The sequence below is a fragment of the Pan paniscus genome, chromosome 10 (assembly GCF_029289425.2).
Source record: "Pan paniscus chromosome 10, NHGRI_mPanPan1-v2.0_pri, whole genome shotgun sequence".
In the NCBI taxonomy this organism is placed as follows: Eukaryota; Metazoa; Chordata; class Mammalia; order Primates; family Hominidae; genus Pan; species Pan paniscus.
The window spans coordinates 141089248-141116585 of record NC_073259.2 but is presented as its reverse complement, the minus strand read 5'-3'; the positions used below and the strand labels follow the sequence as shown (position 1 = coordinate 141116585).

The 27338-nt window shown below is 42.5% G+C and overlaps 1 protein-coding gene and 1 pseudogene across 9 annotated transcripts in view; one reads left to right on the top strand and one right to left on the bottom strand.

Moving 5' to 3' along the window:
• Positions 1–27338, bottom strand: part of ZNF26 (zinc finger protein 26) — a 51897-nt gene that overhangs the window by 9064 nt on the left and 15495 nt on the right. For 4 of the 9 annotated variants that reach the window (XM_063593795.1, XM_063593796.1, XM_055096454.1 and 1 more), the window contains one exon: positions 14699–18502. Coding sequence is in view for 5 of the 9 variants with exons in the window: in XM_055096454.1 (XP_054952429.1) it covers positions 14699–14731 (33 nt within the window). In the remaining 4 variants the exon portion in view is untranslated. The other 5 variants (XM_055096456.1, XM_008967319.5, XM_008967322.5 and 2 more) reach the window with 5 other exon arrangements.
• LOC112436818 (U4atac minor spliceosomal RNA) lies at positions 6248–6360 on the top strand (annotated as a pseudogene).

Here is a 27338-nt window from a genome sequence, read left to right as displayed (position 1 = left end):
ACAAGGTCACGAGATCGAGACCATCCTGGCTAACATGGTGAAACCCCGTCTCTACTAAAAATGCAAAAAATTAGCCAGGCGTGGTGGCGGGTGCCTGTAGTCCCAGCTACTCGGGAGGCTGAGGCAGGAGAATGGTGTTAACCCAGGAGGCAGAGCTTGCAGTGTGCCGAGATTGCACCACTGCACTCCAGCTGGGCAACAGAGCGAGACTCCAACTCAAAAAAAAAAAAAAAAAAGAAAAGGGAACTACGTAAACAGAAGCCAATATGATATTTTGATAAATTTTTAATAAACAGTAAGCCAAAAATCTGGTAACTGACTTCCGTGAGCAAAAGCTCTCCCAGAGGTAAGCTGATGCACAGCAAACCATCTCTCCCACAGAAGCCCCAAAAGCTTTGGGAACAGTCATCCTGCATGACGAGAATGAGGTGTGAACTGTAAACAGCTAAAAGCAGTATATGAATTAGGCTCCCAGGTCCCACCCACCTAGGGTCTCCAGGGTGGGTGTTACTCAGCCAACACATGACTACCTAACATGCCAGTGGTGCTAGGTACTCTTAACAAAATCCAGGCTGGGCATGGTGATTCACACCTGTAATCCCAGCACTTTGGGAGGCCAAGGCGGGTGGATCACCTGAGGTCAGGAGTTCAAGACCAGCCTGGCCAATATGGTGAGACTCTGTCTCTATTAAAAACACAAAAATTAGCGAGGCATGCTGGTACACACCTGCAACCCCAGCTACTCAGGAGGCTGAGACAGGAGAATCGCTTGAACCCATGAGGTGGAGGTTGCAGTGAGTAGAAATCGCACCACTGCACTCCAGCCTGGGCGACACAGAAGACTACATCTCAAAACAAAAAAACAAAAAACAAACAAAAAATCCAAGCAGGTAAGGGACAGAGTCATGAGACAGAGGGAGGCACAGGTGCTGTTTCAGACAGGGTGATCAGGGCAGCTCTCTGATGAGGTTATACCTAGGCAGAAATGCAAGCGCTGTGAGAAGCCACTGAAAGGCTTCTCGCTCTGACTGGTATTTTGAGATCATCCTGACTGCTGTGGAAGAGGGAGGGGGTTGTGTAAGAGGAGATAACGGGGAGACCAGTTAGAAGGCAACTGTGTTAGTCCAGTGGAAGAAGGCAGTGTAGGCCAAAGTGACAGCGATGGGGATGATAAATGGTGGCTGGATTCTGGGCATCCTGTGGGGACAGAGCCAGAACACAACCTGATAGAGACAGCATGGCACGCTGAGAGACAGAAGGGGGGCCAGGAGGACACCAAGCAGCCTGGCCAAGCAAACTACAGAACTTTCCCTTTAAGGAGGTGGAGAAGCCTGGGGATAACAAACGGAGAAAGAAGATAGTGAATAACTGGTCCATGAATGACGGAAGATGGGGGAGATCCAACCAGAAAACAGTCCACAGAAGTGAGTCACTGAAGGAGAAAAGTGACCTTGCTAAGAACAGGTGAGAAGAAAGGGAAGCGGGTATCCATCCTCTCAAACAGCAGGGGCTCTAAGAAAAGGGGACTGTGCAAGTGCCCCACACACAACCTGGCCATCTGCAACAGCCGACCAGGCTAAATCTGGGTAATTTTCAGAAGGAACTGACATGTACTTAAGAATTTAAGTAAACAAGGATCGAATAACTGCTTTCCTCTGAAAAATTCTGAAGGCAGAGACTGCCGCGGGACTCTTAAAAGGCAGCTGGGGAGTGAGGGTTCAGCAGGTCACCTCAGGCAGGGCCCCGCCTCCCGGCGGCTCACCTCAGGCAGGGCACTGTTTCCCTGGGCCCAAGGAACACCCAGAAGATTCCCGAACTTGACACTTGAGCTCATTAGCAGGCTCCTCCTCAGCAGCACTACCTGCAGGGAGGGAGACCCCAGGGGAAGAGGCAGTGAGTGGACTTCTGGGTGAGTCTGCACGCAGTGAGAGAAAGAATCACATACACCATGGAACTGCAGGGCAGAGCCCTGTCAGAGGCTCCAACCAAGCCCCACTGATGCCTGTCATAACTCTGGGTACTGACCACCGCACAACAGGAGACTCTGTGTCTTTTTCTCTAACCACTGATTTTCCCACCCCAACCCAGAAGGAGCCCCCATCGGAAGGCAACAAGTAAATGAAGTGGGAATACAGACAAGCCTCCTCCATCTCCCCTCTGCAGGCTAGAATGAGGGGAGGTACAAGAGCTTGGAGTGAGAGTGTGGACTGAACTTTCCCATACCTGAAAGTAACTGAGAGTCAATAACAAACAAGGCTGTGACCAGAGCATCATCAGCTCTCCTCACGACGAGCACTAGGGAAGGGCTGACAGGAAGCCTGAGGCTGTGATGAGAAAAATGAAGCCACTACTGTGCCCTTATAACGTTGAGGTGCTTATCAAGCTGGTTACTTTAAATCTGAGGGAGAAGAAACATGAAACAAGTCACTTCGATGTGACCATATTAGAAGCTGGAGGTCGACAGCAGAAGACGAAACGGAGCCCAAAGTGGCTGCTTCTGGGGACACAGGATGGAAGAGGGAAGGTGCACAGCAGACAGCGGGTAGACCAGGAGCAGCGGGTAGACCAGGAGGCTTATTGTCTATTTTATTTAAAGCCTTCTACTATTTCTTTAAGCTTGATACGAATGAAAACAGGCCAGGCATGGTAGTTCACGCCTGTAATCCCAGCACTTTGGGAGGCAGAGGTGGGTGGATCACTTGCAATCAGGAGTTCAAGACCAGCCTGGCCAACATAGTGAAACCCTATCCTACTAAAAATACAAAAATTAGGCCGGGCACAGTGGCTCACACCTGTAATCCTAGCACTTTGGGAGGCCAAGGCGGGCGGATCACGAGGTCAGGAGATCGAGACCATCCTGGCTAACATGGTGAAACCCTGTCTCTACAGAAAATACAAAAAATATGGCAATAGAGTTATTTGCATAAGTTCAGCAAGAATCTGTTTTCTTTTGTAAAAAGGACACAATTGGAGAGACTGGTTATTTTATCAAGGCCTCAAATGGAATGGCATATTTTCAGATATAACCAGGCTGCTTTGAGAAATTTAGGTTGGATTTATAGAGCTGATAAAAAGCCCCTTGGAAAGACTCGCCTGGTACCTTGTCCACCTTAAAGATTCCTGATCTGTGGCAAGTAAAGAATGTCACTTTCTAACAGGCTCAGGAACCTCATGGTATTTTGGGATCTCGAGAAGACAGGAATTCATACAGGTGTTACAAGCACAGTCGAGCAGCAAATCCTTGGCTTGGCTTCTGGCCTTCTAAGCTTTTAAAAAGTCGAATCCAAAATTCCTTTAAAAAGTTCCAGCAAGGCCGAGAGCGGTGGCTTACGCCTGTAATCCCAGCACTTTGGGAGGCTGAGGAGGGCAGATCATGAGGTCAGAAGTTTGAGACCAGCCTGACCAACATGGTGAAACCCTATGTCTACTAAAAATACAAAAATTAGCCAGGCGTGCTGGAACACACCTGTAATCCCAGCTACTCAGGAGGCTGAGGCAGGATAATCGCTTGAACCCGGGAGGCGAAGGTTGCAGTGAGCCAAGATCACACCACCGCACTCCAGCCTGGGTGACAGAGCAAGACTCCGTCTCAAAAAGAAAAAAGAAAAAAAAAAAAAGCTCCAGCAAAGTCAACTTAAAAGAAGCCTACATGGCTGGTCACTATTCTTGCTATTCTTTATGCAAATAACCAGGCCAAGTATAATGAGATCAAAATTTATTTGCAAATAAGTTGGTCCTGCTACGATTTATTCTTGGTAGAAGTAGGGACACCAGAGAGAGAAAATTTTAGATTCTGATCGCTGTTCTGAGTTTTTATTATTTGCCTATAATTTGGGCTAACTCTGAATTATTTCCTGGCTACAAGAAGTCCCTAAAAAGGAACCAGGTTTTCGTTTTCTTCATGATACTTTTAGTCGGCCCATTAACGGAACAGGTTATTTGCTGCTGTTGTTCTGGCACAATCAAAAGTTCTCTTTCGTTTGTAATCCTTGTGTGCATTCTATTTCTATTATTCAAATTATTGTTATGTATCTCTCATTGTTTTACTTCATCTGAGACAAGCAAAGTCATAGTATTCTGAAGACTAGAAATGATTCAACAACCCTGTGAACCTCCTTAATTTGGAACCCTCCTTGGCCTAATCTGTTTTCCACTGCACTGCTGCTAAAGCTCTGCAATATCAGGCACCCTACCTAACGTTCAGAGGAGGGCGCATAAGATAGAAAAGCTGGACTGGGAGGTGAAGTGTGAAGGCCAAAGCAACTCCATCTTGGAAGCTCATCGACCATGTGGGCTTCTGATTAACCCCTGTTCTGGACTCCATCTTGGAAGTTCATCTACCGTGTGGGCTTCTGATTAGCCCCTGTTCTGGGAAGGCCTCTAAGATTTCCAGTTCATCTATTGTTCCTTGTGTCAGACCAGGTACTTACCATAAATCCTACCCTTAGGTCAAACAACCTTGATGTAACCGTACTTCAACTGTCTTACACATCCCTTCTGAACCACCCCTCCCTAAGGTCTAGAAGCACTGGGTCTGGGGGTAATGGTGCAGGGATCCACCACCTTGTCTTGCCACTGCATGAGACACAGACATGGCTTCTGTTCTTAAGTCCCTATTAAATGTTTCTTTCTAAGAAAACAAAACAAAACAAAACAAAAAACCATGAGAACCAGTAAGAAAAGTCAACAGGGTAGCAGTTTTAAACAAAACAATAAGGACTAGCTTTTTGGCACATTAGCAGTCACCAACCAGAAAATATAGTAAGAAAATGCCTATATGATCACAGTAACAAATCTAGAAAGTACTTAGGAATAAAAAGCTTTAAAATGCAGGAAAACCTAACAAAAAATACACATGATAAAATATGTAAGTACAAAGAGATTGAAGCAACATGCCATGTTTATGATGAGTAGACTTACATGGCAAAGATATTAATTTTCCACAAATTAATTTACACATTTGATAAATTCTCAATGAAAATACCAAGAAAGTTTTTCATTTTATTTCATCTAATAATTCTAACTCTCATTAATGTAAAATAAAATCATATGCTTGGACTACTACTGCTACAACTAGAAAATTTTAAATACTCTTATCTTTTTTAAAACACCAGAGACCTGTGGAAGGAAGGAGGACTAAACAAACTAAAATTGCAGAGAGAAAAGAGCTCCTCTTGGGTGAGCTAAAATTGCTGGCTGTTACCTCGCTGGGCCATTTGCTCAGCTTGAGAACAGTGAAGGAAGGGCTCGGCCCAGACAGAGGACTATTCTAGGGGAAAGAGAAACCAGTGAAGGTTTTGATGTGCCCCAGTGGACAGTGAGTTTTCCCCATGGGACATCTGTTGAATGCTGGTCAGTGCAAGAAGCTGCAGGCTGGGCTGGAATGGCAGACTGAGTCTCCCGCAGCCTCAAGGTGCTCCAGAAACAAAGTACCAGTAGAGAGGAGCCTGCAATAAATATACCATCCAGAAACCCGAAGACACAGGTAACAGAGCACAGCCCCTAAACAGCTCAATTCCTGTTTTGATTGAGGTGATCAGCCATTCCCCTACTGCATGACAGAGAAAACAACAATATAAAACAACAATAAGGTCAGGCATGGTGGCTCACCCCTGTAATCCCAGCACTTTGGGAGGCCAAGGTGGGTGGATCACCTGAGGCCAGGAGTTTGAGACCAGCCTGACCAACATGGTGAAATCCCATCTCTACTAAATATACAAAAATTATCCAGGCATAGTGGTGGGCACCTGTAATCCCAGCTACTGGGTAGGCTGAGGCAGAAGAATTGCTTGAACCCAGGAGGCAGAGGTTGCAGTGAGCCAAGATCGCACCACTGCACTCCAGCCTGGGCGACAGAGCAAGACTCTGTCTCAAAAAAAACCACAACAGTAAACTTCAGTCTCTGTGGTTATTCCTTTTAAAACAATGTCAGCAAAAAATTAAAAACTTTGAGACATGAGGCAGGAAAATATGACTGACAAAAGGAATAGGCAGATAATTGATAAAGATGCACAGATGATCCAGACGATGTTAGCAAACAAGTAATATTACAAATAACTATCATAATATATAACTATGTAAATATTTAAAATACAGAGAAGTTGTATACAGTGAATAAAAGGAGAACTGGAATTAAAAAAAAAAAAAAAAAAAAAAACAAGGAGACATTTAGAAACAAACAACTGATCCCTGAAATGAGCATCAACAGGACAATGGCCAATACAAGTCTGTTAAGGATGTGGAGCAAACCATCCTTCTCATGGGGTTGTGTTACTGTCCAGTGAGCGCATGGTGAGGGCAATACCGCTAACGCCTACACAACACACCCACATCGACTATGGTGGTGCAATTTTTTGAAAAGTGGAAAACCTCTTTTCCATGAAAATAAAAAGGGATATAGAGCAAATGCAGTTCTCAATTCCTGGTACTGGGAATGTGAAGTCATTTCGCCACTTTGGAAAACTAAGAGTATGTACTAAATTTAAATATACGTATACAATGACTCAACAGTATCATTCGTAAGTATGTGCCCAGTGGTTCTCAATGGGCAGGAGGGAGATTTTGCCCCCCCGGGGGCATGTGACAATGTCTGGAGCCCTTTACGGTTGTCATAGTGGGGCAGTGCTACTGGCACCTACATAAGTCGGGGCCAGGAATGCTGCTCAGCAACCCACGATGCACAGGACGTTCCTCCACAACAAAGAATTATTCCATCCAAAATGTCAATAGTGCTGAGGTTGAAAAATCCTGGTATGTGCCTAACAGAAATGATAGTTGATGTCTACCAAAACAAATGTACAAAAATGTTCAAAGTCATGTTATCTAAAATAGCCAGTAACTGAAAACAACCTAAACACTGATGTTGACGATAACAGATTATTACAACAGACAAATTAAGAAATGTTCATACAACAGAATATCATACAACTTCACAAAAATAAGCCAACACAAACATTTTAAGGATATAAACATATGCATTAAAAATGTACAGGGAAAGACCTAGAAGAATATCTATCAAACTGATTACCTCCGAGGAGAGAGAGGGGATTGGGATGGGTGGGTGGTTATAAGAGACTGAATTGTGTTCTAAGAGAATCAACTGTATCATCAAAAATTAATAGTTCCAGTTCTGCATGTAAAGAGTTTGGAAGTAGCCACTCTGTCCTAACAAGTAAAAAGTTTAACAAACTGAAAAATCAACAACTCTTCTTAGATCTGAAAGAGAAGTGAAGATACAAGGCAAACAAACCACTGTCCCCAAAATTAGAGACAGGCAGAAACACAGTAGTTACCAGATCACAAATCTCTGTGAGAAAGCGTCAGGACAGAAATACCTGAACTGCAACTGACAAATTGCTAGAGGCTAGGTGTGTACATGTTTGAAGTTAAAAAGTCCAGGGGGACCCAGTCATGGTGGGAGTGGAGGGAGACAAAGTCCCAAGCTTTTCTGAGTTTTACTTTCAGGAGCTCAACCAGGTTCCCAGAGCCTAATATACTGGGGTTTTGTCAGAGCTTAACTAACCTGAGGGAAGAGAGATATACCAAATTCCATCCTGTCCCATCTAAGGGATGGGGTGGGGGTGGCCTGGGAAATACTTGTGAGATTGAGAGTCCAGGAGAACAGGCTCACAGAGACAGACCTAATCAGGGGCCTACAGAATGCTCACCCTTTCCTGACATCTCATCACCACATTAGTAAAGTACTATTAAAAGTAATTCCTTTTACTCAGTACATCATGTCTAGCTATGAACGTAAAGGGACAAGGCAATACTAAAAGGCAAAAAAACATAGGGCAACCACGCGCGGTGGCTCACGCCTGTAATCCCAGCACTCTGGGAGGCCGAGGGGGGTAGATCACCTGAGGTCAGGAATTCGAGATCGGCCTGGCCAGTATGGTGAAACCCCGTCTCTACTAAAAAGACAAAAATCAGCCAGGCATGGTGGAGTGCACCTGTAGTCCCAGCTACTCGGGAGGCTGAGGCAGAAGAATCACTTGAACCCAAGAGGCGGATGTTGTAGTGAGCCAAGATCACACCACTGCACTCCAGCCTGGACTCCATCTCAAAAAAAAAAAAAAAAAAAAAAAAAAAAAACACAGACAGGGCAAGCATCAGAACCAGACATGATAGGGATGTTGAAGGTATCAGACAAAACTTAAAACAACCATGAATAATATGTTATGGGCTCTAGTGAATAAAGTAGGCAGCATGTAAGAACAGATGGGCAGGCCAGGCGTAGTGGCTCACACCTGTAATCCCAGCACTTTGAGAGGCTGAGGTGGGTAGATCACTTGAGGTCAGGAGTTCGAAACCAGCCTAACCAACATACTGAAACTCTGTCTCTACTAAAAATACAAAAATTAGCTAGGCACGGTGGTGCGCACCTGTAGTCCCAGCTACTCAGGAGGCTGAGGCACAAGAATGGCTTGAACCTGAGAGGTAGAGGCTGCAGTGAGCCCAGATCGCACCACTGCACTCCAGCCTGGGCAAGAAAGTGAGACTCCATCTCAAAAAAAAAAAAAAAGAAATACTAGTGATCAAAAACACTGTACAGAAGTGAAGAATGCCTTTGATGGGCTTATGTATTATGTAGACTGCACAAGATTGAGGAAAAAAATCTTTGAACTTAAGGATGTATCAACAGAAACCTTCAAGCAAAGAGAACACTGGGGAAAAAAAAAAAGAACAGAATATCCAAGATGGACAGCCATAAAAGGTGTAGATATGCAAAATGGAAATACCCGAAGGAAAGGAAAAGAACAGAAGAAAGACAGCCGGTGCCTGACGCACAGTGGTTTGACTTAGTATTTTTCAATTTTACAATGGCGCAGAAGCAATACACTTCAGTACGTTCCCCAACTTATGATGAGGCTCCATCCGGATAAACCTATTATAAGTTGAACATATTGTAAGTCGAAAATGCACTTCTGAGAAAGAGATTTTCAATTTATGATGAGTTTATCAGGATGTAACCACATCATCAAGTCAAGGAGCATCTATATATGAAACAATAATTACTGAAAATTTCGCTGAAGTAATGTCAGACACCAAATCACAGATGGAGGAAAATCCGAGAATACCAAGAAGATAAATGCCAAAAAACCTGCACGTAGGCATATCATTTTTAAAACACAAAAAATCAAAGATAAGCCAGAGGCGAAAAAAAATACCTTACCTACAGAAACCACACAAGCAAGAAAATGGAGTGAAACAGTTAAGGTGTTCAGAGAAAAAAAAATCATCAAAACAGAATTCTGTACCCTGCAAAATTATCCTTCAAAAGTAAAAAAAAAGTCTTTCTCAAACAAAAACTAAGATAATTTATTGCTATTTCAAGTAAACTTGCCTTAACTAGGCAGAAAAGGAAAATACAGGTCAGAAACACAGATACACTTTTTTTTTTTTGAGATAGGGTCTTACCCCGTTGCCCAGGCTGGAGTGCAGTGGCATGATCTTGGCTCACTGCAACCCCCGCCTCCTGGGTTCAAGCGATTCTCATACCTCAGCCTCCCAAGTAGCCAGGCCTACAGGCACGCACCACCGTGCCCAGCTAATTTTTGTATTTGTAGTAGAGACAGGGTTTCACCATGTTGGCCAGGCTGGTCTCGAACTCCTGACCTCAAATGACCCGCCGGCCTCAGCCTCCCAGAGTGCTGGGATTACAGGGATGAGCCGCCAGGCCCGGCCACAGATATATATTTTAAAAAGTGAGAACATCAAAGAAAGAATAAGTGAAAGTAAAATTAAAATTTTTTTCTTATCATTTTTTTGAGACGGTCTCGCTCTGTTGCCTAAGCTGGAGTACAGTGGCACAGCAGCCTCGAACTCCTGGGCTCACCTCACCATCTCACCTCCCAAGTAGCTGGGGCTACAGGTGCACACTAGCACACCTGGGTTTTTTTTTAGGTTTTTTTTTTGTTGTTGTTGTTGTTGTTTTGTATAGGCAAGGTCTCTGCGTTGCCCAGGCTGGTCTCGAACTCCTGGCTTCAAGCGAGCCTCCTGCCCTCAGTCTCCCAAAGTGCTGGGATTACAGGCATCAGCCACCATGCCTAGCTATTTTTATTTTGTTGTTGTTGTTGAGTCTCGCTCTGTCGCCCGGGCTGGAGTGCAGTGGCACGATCTTGGCTTACTGCAACCTCTGCTTCCTGAGTTCAAGCGATTCTCCTGCCTCAGCCTCCTGAGCAGCTGGGATTACAGGTGTGTGCCACCATGCCCGGCGCTAACTTTTGTATTTTTAGTAGTGACAGGGTTTCACCATGTTGATCAGGCTGGTCTTGAACATCTGACCTCGTGATTCACCCGCCTCGGCCTCCCAAAGTGCTGGGATTACAGGCCTGAGCCACCACGCCCGGCCATGCCTAGCTATTTTTCTTATACTTAGTTGACCTAGTCTGTTCAAAATAGTAATGGAGGCTGGGCACAGTGGCTCACGCCTGTAACCCCAGCACTTTTGGAGGCTGAGGTGGGTGGATCACTTGAGGTCAGGAGTTCGAGACCAGCCTGGCCAACACAGTGAAACCCTGTCTCTACTGAAAACGCAAAAATTAGCCGGGCATGGTGGCACACACCTGTACTTCCAGCTACTCGGGAGGCTGAGGCAGGAGAATCGCTTGAACCTGGGAGGCAGAGGTTGCAGTGAGCCGTGATCATGCCACTGCACTCCAGCCTGGGTGACAGAGTGAGACTCTATCAAAAAAATAAAAAGAAAAAAGGACAATAAAGGAACATCATACTATGTACAATTCTATGTCCACACATTTCATGACCTAGATGAAAGAGACCAAATCCCTGAAAGACACAATCTGCCAAAACTGAACAAAAAGAAACAGACACTCTAATAAGCCTAAATTGAATCAAAAATTAAGAATCACCCAAACCAGAAAGTGCCAGGCCAAGATGGGTTCACTCACTGGTGAAGTCTACCAAACATTTAAGGAAAAAAATCACACCAATCTTTTTTTCCCTCTACAATATTTTTCAGAAGATAAAGGCAGAGGGAATCCTAACTCAGTTTATAAAGACAGCATCGCTCTAATACCAAAACCAGACAGAAACCCTAGAAAACTATAGAAAAATTATCTCATAAATATAGATACAAAAATCCTCAACAAAATACTAGAAAATAAAATACAACAATGTATAAAAACAAGTGTACACCACAGCCAAGTGGGATTTATTCCTGGTATGTAAGGTTGGTTCAATACTTGAATCAGTTCCATTGTATCAAATGACTAAAGAAGAAAAAGCATAGATAGATGCAGAAAAAACTTTTTTTCTTTTTTGAGACAGGGTCTCGCTCTGTCACCCAGGCTGGAGTGCAGTGGTGCAAACATGGCTCACGGCAGCCTCAACCTCCCAGGCTCAAGCAATCCTTCCACTTCAGCCTCCTCAGTAGCTGAGACTACAGGCATGTGTCACCACGCCCAGCTATTTTGTTTTTTAATTTTTTGTAGAGATGAGGTCTCACTATGTTGCCCAGGCTGGTCCTGAATTCCTGGGCTAAAGCTATCCTCCTGCCTCAGCCTCCCAAAGTGATTACAGGTGTGAGCCACATCTGGCCCAGAAAAAAAATCTGACAAAATCCAACCCCATTCACAATTAACAACAACAAAAACCCTCACTAAACTAGGAATAAGGGTCTTTCTCAACTTGATAGAGAATATCTACCAAGAAAAATGCTACAACTAACATCATACTTAACTGTGAGAAACTTGAAGCTTTCCCACTAAGATCAACAAGGCAAAATGTATCTTTAATCCCCTCTCACCACTCTTTTTCAACATTGTACTGGAAGTCCTATCTGAGGCAAAAAAACAAGAACAGAAAATACAGGATGAGAATCCCTGTTCCAAAAACCTGAAATCTAAATGCTCCAAAATTCAAAACGTTTTGAGTCCTGACATGTGGAAAATCCCACACATTAACTTAATACAACCTTTGTTTCACACACAAAATTATTTAAAATACTGTATAAAATTACCTTCAGGCTGTACGTATAAGGTATATATGAAACATAAACAAATTCAGTGTTTAGACTTGGGTCCCATCCCCAAGATATCTTATGTATATGTAAATAGTCCAAGATCTGAAAAAATCCAAAATCCAAAACAATTCTGGTCTTAAGCATTTTGAATAAGTAATAAGCATATACTTAACCTGTAAAATGTATAATGACTGTGAAGGAAGGAATAAAACTTTGTTCACAGATGACATAATTGTGCAAAGTCCAAAAGAATTCACCAGACCCGGCACGGTGGCTCACGGCTGTAATCCCAGCACTTTAGGAGGCCGAGGTGGGCTGATCACGAGGTCAGGAGATCGAGACCATCCTGCTAACACAGTGAAACTCCATTTCTACTAAAAATACAAAAAAATTAGATGGGCGTGGTGGCACGTGCCTGTAGTACCAGCTACTCGGGAGGCTCAGGCAGGAGAATCGCTTGAACCCAGGAGGTGGAGGTTGCAGTGAGCCGAGATTGTGCCACTGCACTCCAGCCTGGCCAACAGCGAGACTCTGTCTCAAAAAAAAAAAAAAAAAAAAATTCACCAAAAGACTCCTGGAACTACGTGATTATACCAAGGTTGCAGGATACAAAGTTAATATACAAAAGTCAACCCCTTTCCTGTACACAGGTGTAAGCTGAATTTGAAATAAAAAACACAATACCATTTACAGTAGCACCCACAAAAATTAAATACTTAGGTGTAAGTCTAACAAAATATATAATTATACTATATAAAATCTATATGAGAAAAACTACCAAACACTGCTGAATGAAAACTAAGAACTAGATAGAGAGATATAACATGTTCATGGATAGGAAGACTCAATATTCAAGACTTCAGCTCTTCCCAACTTCATCTACAGATTGAATGCACTGTCAGTTAAAATCCCAGCAAGTTATTTTGCAGATGTTGACGAACTGATTATAAAGTTCAGACAGACAAAAGACTTAGATTAGCTAACAGGATACGGAAGCAGAAGAATACAGTTGGGAGAATGAACCTGACTTCAAGACTTATAGGCTGGGCATGGTGGCTCACACCTGTTATCCCACCAATGCTTTGGGAGGCCAAGGAGGAAGAAGTGCTTGAGGCCAAGAGTTGCAGGGCAGCCAGGGCAACAAAGTGAGACCCTATCTGTACAAAAAAAAAAAAATTTTTTTTAATTAGCCTGATGTGGTGGCATGTGCCTGTAATCCCAGCTACTCAGGAGGCTGAGGTGGAGGATCCCTTGAGCCCGGGAGTTCGAGGCTGCAGTGAGTTGTGACTGTTCCACTGCACTCCAACCTGGGCAACAGAGTGAGATCCTGCCTTGAAAAAAAAACAAAAGATTTACTATAAAGACCAGCCTGGGCAACATGGCTAAACTCCATCGCTACAAAATATACAAAAATTACCCGGACTAGGTGGCATGTGCCTGTAATCCCAGCTACTCGGGAGGCTGAGGCTCAAGAATCGCTCGAACCCGGGAGGCAGAGGTTGCAGTGAGCCGAGATCGCGCCACTGCACTCCAGCCTGGGCGACAGAGCGAGACTCCGTCTCAAAAAAATAAAAAAAGACTTATTACAAAGCTACAAAAATCAAGACAGTGTGGCAGTGTGGTATTAGTGAAACAACAAATAGATCAATAGAACTCAATAAAGAGCCCAGAAACAGACCCATATAAATATAGTTAACTGATCTCTGACAAAGGAACAAACTCACAGGGGGAAAAATCCACTCCTAACTTTCTCTCGTTTCTTTAGCACAACAGCCTTTCTCCACCGTGTGTCCTTTCCTTTCATTAACCTGAGTCCTCACCTCGGTCCTCTTGAGGGTTCCAGTTGGTCACACTCTGAGCTTCCACGAATACAATAAGGTGTCTTTATATATTTCCAGTTTAGACCTCCCATGTGAGTTACAGGCTGAAATACAGGCATTGGATATTCAACACCTGCGAAAGTCATTCCCAGGGTCCCTCTTCCAATAGCATTCCTAGTCTCCGGCTGTATAGCTCAATGGTAGAGCACCACATCCGGCAACGTCGTCAACACCACTCACCGAGGGCAAAGGATTTGGCAATCAAATCACTTGTAAAGACTCCCCTCTGGTTCACTCCATCAATAATTCATAAAGTCCCGATGATCCACTGGCCCGCCCCTTACCTCTCGGACTCTCGAGCTCCGCTCCTAGCCTTTTCTCCCTATTCATTCACCTGTAATTGCGTCCATAGTTCACTAGACTACCCTCCCCACCAAACCAAAGCTCCTCTAAAATTAGGAACTTACATAATTTATCTCTGCATTGCCAGCACCAGCCTTAGAGTCCAGCAGACAAAAAGACACTCCATAAACAAGCATTTGGCCAAACGAAAAAGGAGGAACTGATCATTTCTCCAACTAAGTTCTAAGGGTCTGCATAAGACAACTTTGTGTAGAAAACATGAAATGATGGAGGATCCTCAGACTTCAGGGCCCGCAGCTGGCCATGAAGTGCAGTATAACTGCCCGTCACAGAATACCACAGGCACGTTTCTGCAAGACCAGAGCTTGGGCGAGCTTCAGAGGAACTTTGGTTTGGTGGGGAGGGTAGTCTAGTAAACTAAGCACACAATTACGGCTGAACGTGAGTTCAGTTCCCGGAGTAACCCTGAAGAGATTAACGTGGCCACCCTCAGTATCCAGTCGAATTTTAAACACGGAAAGTCTCTACTTACCCAGCACGAAGCTGTCCGGAAACTGGTGGCCATCCCCACGCCCACGTTCGCGCGCTGCCTGCGGGGGCAGGACCCGCGGGCTGCGGAGAGACCGTGAGGGATGCGTCCGCCCGAAGACAGGTGCGGGACCAGGGCCCCAGGCTCCTGACCGTCCCGGGGCTGAGTCGTTGGCAGGGACGCCGGCTCCTCAGCTCTCGCCCAACACGGACCGCGCGTGACTAGACAACCTCCCGGTCTGGGTACCAGGAGTCGCACGGATGGATTTGTGCCTTTCCGTGGCCCTGACTCGGGAGAGCAGGAGGCTGATCTGGCCCCGTCCACGCCCCGGACCGACGGAAGTGTTTAGCTGGTCAAGTCTCTGGTCTGCCCACGATAATCCGAGCCGCTTAGCTCCGCGCCTCCGCGGCCACAGAGACTCAGCCAGGTACACCCGCTGGCCAGATTCCGGTCCACTGAGTCTAAGCCGGAAACAGCCCTGCACGCGCGCACCCGACTAAGGCCGGGAGTGCGGCGCATGCGGAAGTGCGTCCTGCGTCGATGCGCCAGGACGCGAAGGCGCCGGAAAAACTACATCTCCCACAATCCTCGGAGAAGGCTCCCTCGTTACAGGCCTGGCTCCCAGCTGCAGCGGATCTAGAGAGGGGCACAGCCTGACGGGAAAGGAAGGCTGGGAGGGGGCTCCGCCAGCGGCACCTGGTTCACCCTCCCCCGGCTGCGCCAGGTTCAGTACCATCCTCGGAGCCTGGACGCCCAGTTTCCCAGGGCCTGTAGAACTGACTCAGAGTCCGACCCCAGCAGAGACGCAGGCGTGCTGAGGTTTTGATATCAAACAAGATAGGGTTCAGACCAGAAGGCACAGCAAAAAAGGACGCTTTGTAAAGCTAAAAGCTGCAGTTCATAGGGTTAAATAACAGTTTTGAATATCAGTGCACCAAATAATACAGTAACCAACTTCATAAAGGAGAAACTATAGTAGATGTTAAAAACAAATAAATAGAACCACACCAGTAATGAAACTGCCTTTGCAAAAATTATATCAGTGAGAAAATTATAGCAGTGGGGGAGGTCTAATCTAACCAAACCCCCAACTCTGCGCGCCTTTGGCTGTCAAGATGCCTTCATTATTCCTGGGCTTAGGCCAAGCTAACTTTGGAAGACATTTAGGTTATAGTTCAAATGATAGCCCTTTTCCAAAACCCAACTGCCTTTGTAAAACCTATGAGAGACCACCAAGCTAGCGGGAGGAGAGGAGCCTGAATTCTGCTAAGATGTGGATTGGTCACAAGACACACAACTTCCCCAGTTACTCCTACAGATAACACCACTATTGTAGATTGGCCTTTTGAGATTTAAAAATGTGCAAAATGGCCAGGCACGATGGCTCACGTCTGTAATCCCAGCATTTTGGAGGGCTGAGGTGGGTGGATCGCATGAGCCCAGGAGTTGGAGACTAGCCTGGGCAATATGGTGAAACCTCGTCTCTACAAAACATATCAAAAGTAAGCCGGATGCGGTGGCATGCATCTGTAGTCTCAGCTACTTGGGGGGCTAAGGCAGCAGAATTGCTTGAGCCCGTGAGGTGGAGGTTGCAGTGAGCCGAGATTGCACCATTGCACTCCAGCCTCGATGACAGGAGTGAAACCCTGTCTCAAAAAAATAAATAAATAAATAAAAAATAAAGTGCCAAACATCTGAATAGACATTTCTCAAAAGAAGACATACAAATGGCAAACAGGTATATGAAAAGGTACACAATATAATTGATCATCAGAGAAATGCAAATCAAAACTACAACGAGATATTATCTCACCCCAGTTAAAATGGCTTTTATCCAAAAGACAAGCAATAATAAATGCTGGTGAGGATATGGGGAAAAGGGAACCCTGGTACACTCTTGGTGGGAATGTAAATTAGTACAACCACTATGGAGAACAGTTTGGAGGTTCCTCAAAAAAATAAAAATAGAGCTACCATACAATGCAGCTATCCCACTCCTAGGTATATACCCGAAAGAAAGAAAATCAGTATATCCAAGAGCTGTCTGCACTCCCTTGTTGACTGCAGCACTATTCACAATAGCCAAGATTTGGAAGTAACCGAAGTGTCAAACAACAGGTTAATGAATAAAGAAAATGTGGTACATATACACAATGGAGTACTAGGAAGCCATAAAAAAGAATGAGATCCTGTCATTTGCAACAACATGGATGGAACTGGAGATCATTATGTTAAGTGAAATAAGCGAGGCAGAGAAGACAAACTTCACATATTCTCACTTATTTGTGAGAGCCAAAAATTAAAACAATTGAACTCATGGTGATAGAGAGTAGAAAGATGGTTACCAGCAGCTGGGAGGGTAGTGGGACACTGTGGGGGATGGAAATGGTCATTTGGCAGAAAAAATAGTTAGAATAAGACCTAGTATTTTCTAGCACAACAGGATATACTCAAAAATAATTTAATTGTACATTTTAACATAACTAAAAGTATAATTGGATTGCTTGTAACACAAAAGATAAATGCTTAAGGGTACCCCATTTTCCCTGATGTGATTTTTATGCATTGCATAATAATCATTGCATTATAATATGCATTCTATATCAAAATATCTCATGTAATCCATAAATGTATACACCTACTATGTACTCATAATAATTAAAAATTAAAAAAAATTAGCCAGGTGTGGTGGCATACACCTGTAATCCCAGCTACTTGGGAGGCTGAGGCAGGAGAAATGCTTGATCCTGAGAGGTTGAGGCTGCAGTGAGCCATCATCCCACCACTGCGTTCCAGTCTGGGCAACACAATGAGACCCTGTCTCAAAAAAAGAAATTAATTAATTAAAAATTTTCCCACAGAGAAAATCTGGGAATGGATGGATCCACTAGTGAGTTCCATCAAATATTTAAAGAAGAAAGGATAATTCTTTAGAAATTCTTTCAGAAAATAGATGAGAGGGAATACTTCCCAACTTATTCTATGAAGCCAGTATTATTCTCATACCAGAGCTAGACAAAGACATCACAAGGGAAAAACAAAACAGAGCTACACACCAATATTCCTATGGTGTGTAGTACCATAGACATAGACACAAAAATTCTTAAGGCTTGAGAAAACTCTTTTTCTCCTGAAACTGGTTTTGCAGGTGGTTACTCATGAAAACTTACCAAATTGTTTAAATACATGCAGTTTATTCTATATCACTTTATGACTTAATAAAGCTGTTTAAGAAAAATGTTAGTAAGCTGAATCTGGCAACGTACAAAAAGGATTTTGTAAAATGACCAAATGGAATATATACCAAGAATGAAAGATTGGTTCAACACTGAAAATCAGTATAATAAAAAACAAAAACTATGTGACTATTTCAATAGATGCAGCAAAAGGCATTTAGCAAAACCAGCGTCTATTCATGGCAAAAACTCTCAACAATCTAGGAATAAAAGGGAATTTCCTCAACTTGATAACGGGCATTTTAAAAAAACCCTAGCTAACATCCTACAGAACGGTGAAAGACTGAGTGTTTTTCCCCTATAATAGGAAACAAGCAAGGGTGTCTGCTTTCAACACTTCTGTTCAAAGTTGCACTGGATGTTCTAGCCGGTTCTGTTCCACGTTGCACTGGATGTTCTAGCCGGTTCTGTTCCACATTGTACTGGATGTTCTAGCTGGTTCTGTTCCACGTTGTACTGGATGTTCTAGTTGGTTCTGTTCAACGTTGTACTGGATGTTCTGGCTAATACTGTTCAACGTTGCACTGGATGTTCTAGTTGGTTCTGTTCAATGTTGTACTGGATATTCTAGCTGGTGCAATCAAGCAAAAGAAAAGAAAGAAAAGGAATCATCCAGATTGGAAAAAAAAGTAAAATTGGCTTTATTCACAGATGACATAATCCTGTATATAGAAAATTTCTAGGAATCAATAATAATAATAAAACCACTGAAACTAATAAATGATGTTAGCATGGTCAAAGGGTACAAGATCAATATATAAACACTATACTTCTATATACTAGCAGGGAATAATCTTAAAATGAAGTTAAGTAAACAATTTCTTTCACAGCATCAAAAAGAATAAAATAGTAATACATTTAATAAAAGAAGTAAAAATGTGGCCGGGCACGGTGGCTCATGCCTGTAATCCCAGCACTATGGGAGGCTGAGGCTGGTGGATCACGATGTCAGGAGATCGAGACCATCCTGGCTAACATGGTGAAACCCCGTCTTTACTAAAAATACAAAAATTAGCCAGGCATGGTGGCAGGCGACTGTAGTCCCAGCTACTCGGGAGGCTGAGGCAGGAGAATCGCTTGAACCCAGGAGGCGGAGGTTGCAGTGAGCCGAGATTGTGCCACTGCACTCCAGCCTGGCGACAGAGCGTGACTCCGTCTCAAAAAAATAATAAAATAAAAAATAAAAAAGGAAGTACAAATTTGTATGTTGGAAACTACAAAACATTACTCAGAGATATTAACAAATATTTAAATAAACAAAGACATTTCATCTTAGTGGATTGAAAGGCTGAATACTATCAATATGGCAATTCTCCTCACATTGATCTATAAATTAAATGCAATTCCTGTCAAAATCCCACCAGACTTTTTGGTAAAAATTGGCAAGCTGAACATAAAATTTATAATGACATGCAAAGAACATAGAATAGCAAAACAATTTTGAAAAAGAATAAAATTGTAAGACTTACACTACTTGATTTTAAATTTGCTATAAAGCCACAGTGATCAAGACAGTGTGATATTAGCACGAGGATAAGTAAATAGATCAATGGAAAATAACTAAGGATCTAGAAATACATTGTAACATTTATGGCCAATTAATTTTTGACACAGTTACCCAGATAATTCAATGATGAAAGGTAGACTTTAGTAAACGATTCTGGGTAAATGGATGCCTACATGCCAAAGGAGGAGAAGGAGAAGACTTGCCTTACACGTCATACATGAAAATTAGCTGAAAACGGGTCAGAGACCTAAAAGTAAGAGCTAAAACTATAATACAATAGAAAATTGTTGTAAATTTGGGTTGGGTAAAGAGATTCCAGATATAACAACAAAAGCATGATCCATGAAATAAAAGCATTGATAAATTGAACTTTGTCAATATATAAAAACTTTTGTTTCAAAAGACAGTATGAAGAAAGTGAGAAGACAAGCCACAGTCTAAAAGAAAATATTTGCAAATCATTTATCTGATAAAAGACTTGTATTCAGAACACTTATGACTCAATAATAAGACAAGCAACCCAATTTTGCAAATGAGCAAAAGATCTGAATATATATATATTTTTTTCACCAAAGAAGCTACAGAAATGGCTAATAAGCACATACAAAGATGCTCAACATCATTATTCATTAGGGAATAGCAAAGTTAACCACAATGAGATACCAGTAAAAACTCAATAGAATGGCTATAATAAGAAAAGCAGACAATACCTAGTGTAGGCAAGTATGTGGAGAAACGAGCCTTCATGCTTTGCTAGTGAGATGTAAAAATAGCAGTCACTTTGGAGAACAGTTTGACCATTACTTAAAAAGTTAACCATAAACTTACCACATGACTCTGCAATGCTACTTCTAGGTATCTAAGAGAAAATGAAAACTTATGTCTGTATAAAGTCGTTTATGATAATGTTTATAGCAATATTATTATTATTATTATTATTATTATTATTATTATTTCGAGACGGAGTCTCACTCTGTCGCCCAGGCTGGAGTGCAGTGGTGTGATCTCGGATCACTACAAGCTCCGCCTCCCGGGTTCACGCCATTCTCCTGCCTCAGCCTCCTGAGTAGTTGGGACTACAGGCGCCCTCCACCATGCCTGGCTAATTTTTTGTATTTTTAGTAGAGACGGGGTTTCACCGTGTTAGCTAGGATGGTCTCCATCTCCTGATCTCGTGATCCACCCACCTCGGCCTCCCAAAGTGCTGGGATTACAGGCATGAGCCACTGCACCCGACCAGCAATATTATTTATAATAGCCAGAAACTGGAAACAACCCAAAATGTCTATCAACTGCTGACTGGATAAAGAAAAGTGAAAGCAACTCAAATATCCATCAAATGATGCCTGGATAAACAAACGTGGTATAGCCATACGATGGAATACTGTTCAGCAATTAGAAGAGGGGGGAAGTGCTGATACATGCGATGTGAATAAACCTCAAAAACATGATGCTGATGTCAAGAAACTAGACAGAAAAGTCATCACATGTATGATTTTGTGGATATAAAATGTCTAGAAAATGCAAATTTGTAGAGTGAAAAATCACATCAGTAGTTGCCTAAGGATAGGAGTAGGAACAGGGGTTAAATGTAAATGGGCATAAAGAACTTTGGTAATGAAGATGTTCTAAGGCTGCATTGTGGTCATGGTAGTAAAACTCTATGAATTTACTAGTATCACTGAATTGAATACTTACAATCGACACATTTTGTGGAATGTGAATTGTATTTCAATAAAACTTTTTTAAGGCCACTGAGTTTGACTATTGGAAATGAAAGAGATAAAAGCAGAAATAAATGAGGTCGAAAGCAGAACAACAGTAGAACTAATAAATAAAAACATTTGTTTTTGAAGAACGTTAACAAAATAGACAACTCGGTATTCTAATCCAGCAAAAAGAGAAAAAGTACAAATATACAAAATAAGAAATACACAGAGGAAATAACTACTGAAACAAAAGATAGATGTTTTTTAAATCATAAAAGACGTTTTTGCCCAACTCTAGGCAAAAACATTTTGAAGACCTAGATGAAATGATTAAATTCTTAGGAAAATTGAATTTTCCAAGATTTACCTCAGAAGACTCAACAGCCTACTTTTCATCAAATAAACTTGTGAAGAACCACCCCACAAAAAAGTAACAGATTTTGATGGTTTCATAGGAAAATGCTGCCAAACTTCAAAGACCAGATAATCCCAATGCTCATAAATTATTCCAGAATAAATAATACTTCTGGCCGGGCATGATGGCTCACGCCTGTAATCCCAGTACTTTCGGAGGCCGAGGTAGACGGATCACGACGTCAGGAGATCAAGACCATCCTGGCTAACGTGGTGAAACCCCGTCTCTACTAAAAATACAAAAATTAGCCGGGCATGGTGGTGGGCACCTGTAATCCCAGCTACTCAGGAGGCTGAGGCAGGAGAATCACTTGAACTCAGGAGTCGGAAGTTGCAGTGAGCCGAGATCGCGCCACTGCACTCCAGCCTGGCAACAGAACGAGACTCCGTTTCAAAAAAGAACAAACAAACAAACAAAAAAACTTCCGAATTTCTGGAGCAATTATAACAATACTATGTTAACCTAAAAAAGTATCACAGAAAATGAAAACAAAAATTGATTTCACTTGTCAACAGTGATGCAAATATCTTAAGTCATAAACAGAGTGAGGTATTGAAGTCTTCAATTATTACTCTAGACTATTGCTCTCATGAATTCTGTCAGTTTTTGCTTTATATATTTTTATGGTCTGTTATTAGATATATAAGTATTATAATGTCCTATGTTGAATATTTTATTAATCTACAAGGTTATTCTTTGTCTTGTGATCTGTTTTGGTTTAAAGGCTATTTTGTCTGATGCAACCATCACTGCTTTCTTTGGGATATTTACACGGAATATCTTTTTCAATCCTTTCACTTTCTACTATTTGTGTTTTTGGATGTAAAGTCAGTCTCTTATAACAGCATATAGTTGAATTATGTATTTTTATTCAATCTTCAAATGTAAGTCTTTTGATTGAAAAGTTTATCATTTACATGTAAATTAACTACTAATGAGGAATTTTTTTTTTTTTTGAGACAGAGTTTCGCTCTGTCACCCAGGCTGGAGTGCAGTGGCGCAATCTCAGCTCACTGCAACCTCCGCCTCCCGGGTTCAAGTGATTCTACTGCCTCAGCCTCCCGAGTAGCTGGGACTACAGGTGCGTGCCACCACGCCCAGCTAATGTTTGCATTTTTAATAGAGACGAGGGTTTCACCATATTGGTCAGGCTGGTCTCGAACTCCTGACCTCAGGTGATCCACCTGTCTCAGCCTCCCAAAATGCTGGGATTACAGGCGTGAGCCACCGTGCCTGGCCAGAAGATATTATTTCTGTCATTTTGCTTTGTTTTTGAAGTGGCTTATAAGCGTTTTTATCTCTAATTTCCTGCATTGCTGTCTTCTTTTGTGTCTATTTATCTATTTTTTTTGAGAGGGAGTTTTGCTCTTGTTGCTCAAGCTGGAATGCAATGGCACGATCTCGACTCACTGCAACCTCTGCCTCCCAGGTTCAAGCGACTCTCCTGCCTCAGCCTCCCGAGTAGCTGGGATTACAGGCGCACACCACCATGCCCGGCTAATTTTTTGTATTGTTAGTAGAAATGGGGTTTCACCATGTTAGCCAGGCTGGTCTCAAACTCCTGACTTCAGGTGATCCACCCACCTTGGCCTCCCAAAGTGCTGGGATTACAGGCGTGAGCCACTGCGCCCGACCTAGTTGATTTTTTATAGTGGAATGTTTAAATTCCTTTCTGATGTTCTTTTGTGTCTGTTCTATAGCTATTTTTTGTGGTTGCCATGAGGAGTACATTTAACATCGGAAACGATAACGCTCTAATTTGAATTTTTACCAGTTTAACTTTAATAACAGGTGAGAACTCTGCTCCTTTAAAGCTCTGCTCCCACCCCTTTGATTTGCTGATGTCACAAAATTACATCCTTACACATTGCATGCCCCAAAACATACATTAATCCTTCTTTTAAATGCATTAATCTCTTAAATTATGTTAAAAAAAAAAAAGGAAATGTGGAGTTATAAACCAGAGTTACAATAATGCTATCGTTTGGTCTAATGATTATTTTATGGTCTACTCAAATTTTTTTTTCTTTTGAGACAGTGTCTCACTCTGTCACCCAGGCTGGAGTGCAGTAGCACAAACATGGCTCACCGCAGCCTCAAACTCCTGGGTTCTCCCAAGTCAGCCTCCCAAGTAGCTGAGACTATAGGCATGTGCCACCATGCCTGTAGGGTCTAGCCCTACAGGGTCCGTGGGATTTTCTCCCCTTGTGCGGAGACGAGAGATCATACAAATAAAGACACAAGACAAAGAGATAGAAGAAAAGACAGCAGGGCCCGGGGGCCACTACCGCCAAGACGCGGAGACCGGTAGTGGCCCCGAATGCCTGGCTGTGCTGTTATTTATTGGATACAAGACAAGGGGGCAGGGTAAGGAGCGTGAGCCATCTCCAATGATAGCTAAGGTCACGTGGGTCACGTGTCCACTGGACAGGGGACCCTTCCCTGTTTGGCAGCCGAGGCGGAGAAAGAGACAGCTTACGCCATTACTTCTGCATTTCAAAGACTTTTAGTACTTTCACTAATTCTGCTACTGCTATCTAGAAGGCAGAGCCAGGTGTACAGGGTGGAACATGAAAGTGGACCAGGAGCGTGACCGCTGAAGCACAGCATCACAGGGAGACGGTCAGGCCTCCGGATGACTGCGGGCGGGCTTGACTGATGTCAGGACCTCCACAAGAGGTGGTGGAGCAGAGTCTTCTCTACCTCCCCCGGAGAAAGGGAGACTCCCTTTCCCGGTCTGCTAAGTAACCGGTGCCTTTTCTAAGCACTGACGCTACCGCTAGACCAAGGTCCGCTTGGCAACGGGCGTCTTCCCAGACGCTGGCGTTACCGGAAGACCCAGGAGCCCTCTGGTGGCCTGTCCGGGCATAACAGAAGGCTCGCACTTGTCTTCTGGTCACTTCTCACTGTGTCCCCTCGGCTCCTATCTCTGTATGGCCTGGTTTTTCCTAGGTTATGATTGTAGAGCAAGGATTATTATAATGTTGGAATAAAAAGTAATTGCTACAAACTAATGATTAATAATATTCATATATAATCATATCTATGATCTATATCTAGTGTAACTATTCTTATTTTATATATTTTCTTTATTATACTGGAACAGGTCGTGCCCTTGGTCTCTTGCCTCAGCACCTGGGTGGCTTGCCGCCCACACATGCCCGGCTAATTTTTTGTATTTTTTGTAGAGACGGGGTTTCACCATGTTGCCCAGACTGGTCTCCAACTCCTGGACTCAAACAATCCACCCGCCTTTGCCTCCCAAAGTGGAGATTACAGGTGTGAGCCACCATGCCCGGCCAAATTTTCTATTCTACATGACTCAGTCTTGTTAAGTTATATGTTGCCAGGAATTTATTCATTTTTTTCTGGGTTATTTACATTTTTTTGCTGTACATTTTCTTGTAGTATTCTCTCATGATCCTTTGTATGTCTGTGGTATCAGTTATAATGTCTCCTCTTTCATTTCTGATTTTGAGTCATTTCTCCTTTTTTCTTAGTCTAGCTAAAGGATTGTCAATTTTGTTTATCTTTTCAAAAACCAACTCTTAGTTTTGTTGATCTTTCTATCATTTTTATAGTTCTATTTCATTTATTTCTGCTCTGATGTTTGCTATGTCCTTACTTCTACTAACATTGGGTTTAATTTGTTCTTTTCCTAGTTTCTGGAGGTGTAATGCTAGCTTGTTTATAATCTTTTTTAGCATAGGCATTTAGCACTATAATGATCCCTCTTAGAACTGCTTTTGCTGCATTCCGTAAGTTTTCATATGCTGTGTTTCCATTTTTTCAAGTCTTAAGATAATTCTAAATTTCCCTTTTGATTTCTTCCCATTGGTTGACCCATTGGTTGTTCAGGAGTATGTAGTTTAATTTCCACATATTCGTGGTTTCTATTTGCATAGAACATTTTATTCTATTCCTTCACTTTCAGCCTATGTGTATCCTTAAAACTGAAGTATGTCTCTTATAGGTAGCGTATGGTTGGGACTTGTTTGGGTTTTTCTCTAATCCACTTAGCTACTCTCTGTCTTTTGACTAGATAATTTAATTCATTTATATTCAAGGTAATTATTGATGGGTAAGGACTTACTATGGTCATTATGTTAATTGTTTTTCTGACTGTTTTATAGATCCCTTTGTCCTTTCCTCCTCCCTTGCTGTTTTCCTTTGTGATTTGATCATTTTCTCTAGGTGATATGCTTTGGTTCATTTCTCTTCATTTTTCATGTATCTACCATAGATTTTTGTGTTGTAGTTACAATGAGGCTCACATATAACATAGTTATAATAGTCTATTTTAAGCTTATAACAACTTAACTTTGCATATAAAAACCACATCTTTACTCCTCCTCTATTTTATGTTTATGATATTACAATTTACATCTTTTTATATTGTGTATCTACTAACAAATGATTGTAGCTATAGTTATTTTTAGTAGTTTTGTTGGCTGGGCACAATGGCTCACACCTGTAATCCCAGCACTTTGGGAGGCCGAGGTGTGTAGATCGCCTGAGGTCAGGAGTTTGAGACCAGCCTGGCCAACATAGGGAAACACCGTCTCTACTAAAAATACAAAAAATCAGCTGGGCGTGGTGGTGGGCACCTGTAATCCCAGCTACTCGGGAGGCTGAGGCAGGAGAATTGCTTGAACCCGAGAGACAAAGGTTGCAGTGAGCTGAGATCGTGCCACTGCACTCCAGCCTGGGCAACAAGAGCAAAACTCCCTCTCAAAAAAAAATTAATTTGTCTTTTAATCTTTATACTAGAAATATAAGTGATTTACAGATCACCATTATAGCATTAGAGTATTCTGAATATGACTGTATGCTTTTACTAGTTTTATACTTTCATATGTTTTCATGTTACTAATTAGCAACTTCACTTCAGCTTAAAGAATACCCTTTAGCATTTCTAGTAAAGCAGGCCTAGTGGCGATGTACTCCCTCAGCTTTTGTTTGGGAAAATCTTTCTCTCTCTTTCATTTCTGAAAGACAGCTTTAGGGATAAAGTATTCTTGATTAGCAGTGTTTTTTTCTTTCAGCCCTTGGAAAATATCATCCCACTCTCTCCTAGCCTGCAAAGTTTCTGCTGAGAAATCCACTGATAATCCTTCGTGATTTTCTCTTGCTACTTTCAAGATAGTCTTTGCCTTTAATTTTTTTTTAAGCAGGGACTGCTCTGTCACCCAGATGGAAGTGCAGTGGCAAGATCCTGAATCGCTGCACCTCAACATCCTGGGGTCAAGTGATCCTATCACCTCAGCCTCCCAATTAGCTGGCACTACAAGCACATGCCATCACTTCTGGCTAATTTTTATGTGTGGAGACATGGTCTCACTATGTTCCTCAGGGTGGCTTCCAACTCCTGGGCTCAAGTGATCCTTCTGCCTCAGCCTTCCAAAGTGCTGAGAATACAAGTATGAGCCACCACGCCTGGCCTGTCTTTGATTTTTGATGGTTTGATTATAATATGTCTTGGTGATATTTTCTTACCTAATTAGAGACTTTTGAGCTTCATGCACATAAATGTTCATATCTATCCCCAGACTTGGGACATTTTCAGCCATTAGCTGCAAGCCTTGTGGGGCATTGTTGGATTCCCCTCTTTTTGTGGCTTCTTATCATCTTCCCGACTGCTCCAAAACCTGTCCTAGCTTATCACCCTAGATGTTCAAAAGATACTTGGTTTGTAAAGTGTCTTTATTTATTCTCCCATCTAGTTTCCTCTCCAGGTTGGCTACCCTGTTTCTTCATTTACTGTGCTATCACCCAT